Source organism: Diabrotica virgifera, chromosome 9 (genome assembly GCF_917563875.1).
Source record: "Diabrotica virgifera virgifera chromosome 9, PGI_DIABVI_V3a".
Taxonomy (NCBI): domain Eukaryota; kingdom Metazoa; phylum Arthropoda; class Insecta; order Coleoptera; family Chrysomelidae; genus Diabrotica; species Diabrotica virgifera.
In genome coordinates, this window is record NC_065451.1 from 16,318,180 (window position 1) to 16,324,338 (window position 6,159).

General features: G+C 42.3%; 1 protein-coding gene across 1 annotated transcript; it reads right to left on the minus strand.

Moving 5' to 3' along the window:
- Window positions 1–3,827: 3,827 nt before the first annotated feature.
- On the minus strand, window positions 3,828–5,381 carry LOC126892836 (uncharacterized). Its single transcript, XM_050662572.1, has one exon. The coding sequence runs from the start codon at window positions 5,379–5,381 to the stop codon at window positions 3,828–3,830; it is 1,554 nt and encodes a 517-aa protein (XP_050518529.1).
- Window positions 5,382–6,159: the final 778 nt, after the last annotated feature.

Consider the following 6,159-nt stretch of genomic DNA (forward strand, 5'->3'; position numbering starts at 1 on the left):
TATCCAGTGTATCCAGTTAATCGTAATGTGTTCGATCGTAAAAAATATTTATCCGCAATGAACTGATGGTCCAGTAACGTGCAAACAAATATTAAATTCATCAAGTCTCAAAAGGCATTCAAACCGCAACACAGTTTTCCACAAAAAAAACCGAAACAAAAAAGATTTGAAATCATTTGAGGTATTTCACGCTGGACACCAACAATGGACAAAATGAAAATTTAAATTCCATCAACCAATCAACAATTACAGTCCGCTTGCGTATTTCGAGGCTCTCGTACATAGAGAGGAGCACATTTTACCATGGATTTTGGACCCTCGAGTTTTTAATTTTCTAGAAATTTAATTTTTTATATCGTTGCTAATACGGGAACGGGGTGATTGTAACGGGCGAAATGGTAATCGGGTCAGTATTTTTATGTTCACATCTATTTGTTGGCAATTGTCTTTATTGGAACGCAAAGAATGGTTATTTGAGAGTTCGTTTTACTTTTCACATCATTACTTTGCCTACCGAAAGTATCGGCATGCCTTGCGGTAAACTGTTGCTACAAATATGTTTTTGGAAATATATAAACATATACATCTTTGTTTTCTGCGATGTGGTAAAATATTCACGACACAACTTAACCTGTACTAGATCACGTCCATCTTGTTGATTAACCTCGTTTAGGCTTTGCAGCCTCTTCAAGGGCAGATTCCCCCCTTTTTTTTTGCGGGGGGAGTTTGCGAAATATTAAGCGTCTTGGGTGCGAATTTTATGGTTGACAGGTTGGTAAGTTGTCCAGACGAGTGGACTGGGGTTTTGCTTGGAGTGGTACGACATGCCATTTACATCTTTACATTTTTTTTGAGTTTATTTTGGTATTTTTTTTTTTTTTTTTTTTTTTTTTTTTTTTTTTGGGTGTGCTGCTACTAAACACAAGTTCATTTATCTTATTTAGGAACGGCTCTTGGAATCAGCATTGGGAGTGTAGGCTTTTATTGCCTACGATAAAATAGGGGAATTGATTCAAGGACGTTCCAATACTCCTCAGGAAGTTCGTTGCCTGCCAAGTTTAGAAGTTTGGCAGGCGGGAAGGGAACTTTTGTTGCTGGGTTCCTGGTGAGTATTTGTCCTCTGCGATCTACTCTGGTCTTAAGGACCTCCTTAGCTCTGATGTTGTTGCTATTGATTGTTCTTAGGACGTATCTTTTGCTAAGTTTACTGATTCTATCCTGAATCGAGGGGATGTTTGCTAGTTGGTGGATTTCAGCCGATGGGTAGTCGAAATCCACGCCCATTATCCTTCTCAGGATTCTCCTCTCCGTGGCTAAGACCGAGTGCATAAGCTTCGGACTTAGTGTCGAGTAGAGGACAGCCCTGTATTCGATCAGTGGTCTTACGTACATTTTATATGTGTGGAGAAGAGTGGCCTTGCTTGTACCCCCCCTACCCATTAGACACTTCAGCAGATTGGCTCTGTTCCTTACTCTGTTTAGAGTGTTTTTAACGTCTCTATCCCAGTTGAGTGTCTTGGATAATTCGACACCCAAATAGGTAACAGACGGGGCGAAAACGAGCCTTTCTCCGTTGAGTCTAATGTGGTTGTTCTGCTCCAAAGAAGCAGCGTGGCATTTAGGGTTTCTAAACAACATTAGTTGGGTTTTAGCAGGATTTAGGGTCACTCTCCATCTGTTGCACCACTCGACAGTTCTGTCAAGCTGTGCTTGAGCTTTATCGAATATCGAGCTCTCCCCCCTCTTACGGAGAGGTGGGCCAGTGGTGATTAAGGCTGTGTCATCGGCGAATAGCAAGATACTTTCCGTAGGATTCCTAGGGCTAGGAAGGTCGCTGTTATAGACTGTGTATAATATAGGCGCAATTACGGAACCTTGTGGCACTCCTGCTTGAGGAGTGAAAGGTTCTGAGATGTGCTTTGCAACTTTTACCCGAACAGTACGAGCAGTTAGATAGGAATTTATTATTCTCAGGAAAGGAATGGGCACAGCAGCACGGTGCAATTTCTCGATAAGTCCAGCATGCCAGACTTGATCGAAGGCCTTCTGGACATCCAGAAAGATGCCTATTGCTAGTCTGCCGCGCTCATTCATTGCCTGAGACGTGAAAGTTGTTGCTTCTATCAATGCATTTCTTGTGGAATGACTAGCTCTGAATCCAAACTGGAAACTTGGTAGAATATTGTGGCTCTCTAGGTGTTCTACGAGCCTTTCCTTAAGGAGCCTCTCGTAGACCTTGCCTAGAGTATTTAGAAGCGAGATTGGTCTATAGGATTCAGCGCTAGTAGAGGGTTTCCCTGGTTTAGGGATCAGGATTGTGTTAGATATTTTCCAAGGATTAGGAAAATATTCTAACAGTAGACATGCATTGATTATTCTTGTTAGAAGCGGGAAAATTGCATCAGGAAGTTGTTTGAGGCATCTCTTGTGTATGCCATCTGGGCCAGGAGCTGTGTTTTTGCCAAAGTTACACAGTCTCCTGACGGTTTCTATGTCTGTTTGGGCCACTATCTGTTGATAGTTGGGCCCTACTATGGGTGCTGGGTTTCCCAGCAATCGTTGTACGTTCTGCTCAGTATCTATTCGGAATTGTTGTTCGAGATTTTGATTCTCTGGGGTAATGAATGTGCTTTCAAGATATCTTTTGAAGACTTCTGCTTTGTCTTGAGGATTTGACAGTATACGATTATTTTCAATGAGGTGAGAATCTTTTCTGATTTTTTGTCTCGTTAGGATTTTGAATTTGTTCCAGAATTTACCTCCGTCTCGGTAGTCCAGTCCAGAGGTCGCCTCCTTCCAAAGTCGATCTTTGTGGGCATTGACCTCCCTCCTGATTACTGCCGAGAGTCGGTTGTACTCTGTTTTGATGATTGGTATGCGGAATCTTTTATACTCTCTGAGTAAGCGGCGCTTATCTTTGATTTTAGCGAGGATTGGCTGTGGAAGTGTTGGAGTATAGATATTATATTTTGTTTCTGGAATTGCACGATTAGATGCTTCTTGTATAATATTTTCGATTTGTGCGATTTTTATATCAATTTCTGGAATTGATATGGTATTACCTAACTGAGGAATATTTTGTGAGACGTGTTCACGGAATAGTTCCCAATTGGCCTTTCTGTAATCTCTTTTGTAGATGTGGGTGAATTTTGGTGGAGGGGTCCATAGTCCTGTTTTGACTAGTAATGGGACGTGATCTGATGTGATTGTGTCACCTATGAAGCATTCATCGTCGAACCTGTCCACTATGCTTTCTGTGCACAATATGTGGTCGACAATGGATGCTCCTAGGTGGTTCAAAAACGTTATATCATTGTTGGTGATTCTGTAGATTGGCAGATCTAATATTAGATTTGAGAGTTGTCTGCCTTGAGGATTAGTGTGAGTATCACCGAATTGAGTGTGTCTACAGTTGAGATCGCCCATTAGAATAGCTTTGTCGAGTGTTGAAAAATATTCGACTAGCTCTAGTGAAAGGGGTATTGTTGGTTTTCTGTAGTAAGAGATTACAGTTATTATTTCGTTGTTTTGGAGCAGGTCTACTGCAATAAAGTCGATATCCTGTATAGGAATGTTGGGAGGAATGGTATGTGGGGCAGTAGGGATGTTTTTGTGTATTAGGATGCCATTCCCGTTACAGGTCTGGCTTTTAGGATTGTGGTACGTAGTGTACCCGGTAAAATTTGGACTAGTTTTGGATTTTGTGTCGGTTAGGGAAAGGATTTGGATATCGTTTGTACTCAGCAGGTGTTTGACAAGATGTCTCTTCCTGCTGAGGCTATTACAGTTTACTGTTCCAATTACACAGTCCATAAGCGTTTATTTTTCTAGAATTGGGGGACGAATGTTAGGTGTACTCTGTTATCTCTATCAGAGTACGAGATAGAGTGACCGTATGCCAAAGTTGACAATTCGGATGCGGTTTTGCAGATGTGGTTTCTGCGATCAGGGAGAACGTTAGCCATTAGCATGGTGCTAAAAGTTATGAAGGTTTTTGCTTCTTCGGTAAGTATCTTTGGTGGTACCCTCTTTTCAGGATACACAGGCTTAGCGTCCTGATGGCTGGTAGGAGGTGTTTGTCTTTTTGGACACTTAGGTGACCAGGCAGCATGTTGTCCCTCACAGTTAGGACATTTTGGAACGTCCTTTGTGGGGCAGTTGGTGAATTTGTGGTCCTTGCTACCACAGCTGGGGCAGATTGATTGTCTGTCACGACATTCTGCGATATCGTGACCCGACAGGCAGCATCGGCTGCAGTATTTTGTGATTGGATTGGACAGGCTGTAAGAATGTGGGGCTTCGCATCGTTTGATTTGAGCGTCAATTTTAATGCCATGCGCAAGAGCGAAGTTATATTGCCCTTCGGTTGTAAAGTTTATGCGCATGAGTTTTGTGACTCGTTGGTCTTTACGGGCAATAATTCGGACTGCAGAATGAATCTGGATGTCTTGTTCCTCTAAGGCCTCCTTCATCTCAGCTTCGGTCATTTCGACATCGATGTTAGTCGCGACCAGCTGATACTGATGAGTCTTAGAGGTTGAGCTAGGGTTGGAATTTTTTGGGCTAGAAGAGTTATTGGAAAATTTGGAGATGATTTTTATTGAATTGTCTCCCGTTTTATTTTGTAGTTTGAGGCTCATCTCTTCGACTGAAAAATTTTTTCCAGTCTCGAGATAGGCCATATGTTGGTTTGGAATGAATGTAAGGAGGATAATGTTTCCTCGAAGTAGCTCATTTGTATTGATTATGGCACAGAGTTTCCTTTGAGTATCGATATTGTTCGGGATATTTAGGATTTTGTAGTGATAGGTTTTTTTTGCCTGTTGGTTTGATGTATTGGCTTTATTTGTGGTAGCAGGTTTTGACGTATTTGAAGAAGAAGAAGAAGAGGTAGTAGCATTTTCGGAATTTGAATTTGATGTATTTTTAGATTTAGGAAGAGGAGGGAAGTTTTTTTTGGTGGTAGATCTTGTGTTATACTTCGGCATAACAAATTCTGAGTCGGTTTCCTGAGAAATAGCGGTTTCGGATGTTTCATTAGATTTAGCAGTTTGGTTGTCATTTTTCTGAGCAGCAGGTTTAACAGGGGCTCTAGTCATGAAGGACTTGACCAGAGCCTCGTTTTTATTTTTATAAAGAATTTCGAGAGTCTGGTTCCAAGTCTGTGGATACGTCTTGTCACCAAACTTTATCATGTGAGCCATGACATGGGCAAAATGGTCCTGGTCGACGAACGTGTCGCTTGAGAATAGGCTATTGGTCATGTCATACCACTGCAAGTTCGGGATTTCCGGGGGGAGATCGTCGTAGAGGGATGTATTCTCCCCTCCACCATCTCCGGAATTGGAGGCAGCACCAGGAACATCTGTTCCTGGTGCCATGACAGGTGCGCTTATTTTGTTGGTCGAAAGGGCAGTATACTCGGATACTGAAGAGCAGTCTTTTGTCTGCCGACAATCTTCGAGTGCAATGGAATTCAAAACACTGGTTTGAATTCCGTCTAGGATTGTCGACGCTGCCCTGCAACGGCAGTAAACCTAGGGTCCCTAACTGGGGATGTTCCCGCGGAACCACCCCCGAAAGTCTCACCTGATTTTTCCGTTTAAGAAGTGTAAATTTGTGTTCTGCCTTTTTTCTTTTTTATTTATATATTAGTGGCTTTTCTATAAGCTTCTGGTATATCTTTGGTGGTTACCTACCACGCGTGAGAGTCAAAGTGTGATAAATCAGGGACTTCAACTTCACGTGGTCTGTTGGTACCTCGACGCGCTGACTGCAGTGTAGACGGTGACGTCACAGACGCCGACAATGCACCGATTGAGTCGATGCTACACTGTAGATCCTAGATCACGAGTCATTAAAAATCTCTTATACACTTTGAGGACGGAACCTTGAAAATATATGTGGTAATCATTAACCACACCTCCTCCACTCATTCTTTCGCACTCTATTGTATATTCTCTACTACTCTATTAAAACGACCTCAACGGCGCATGCTCCGCCCTCTACGGCGCATGCTCCGCCCTCTCGATGCCCCTCTTTCATTCAGTCTAGTATCTCCAGCTCCAGTCTACCTACTTTTTTCATCAATCTATAATTGCCAGAGTCATGCTCCTGAATGCTGGTTCCAATCGTTCTAGCAAAATATATCAATTCAAC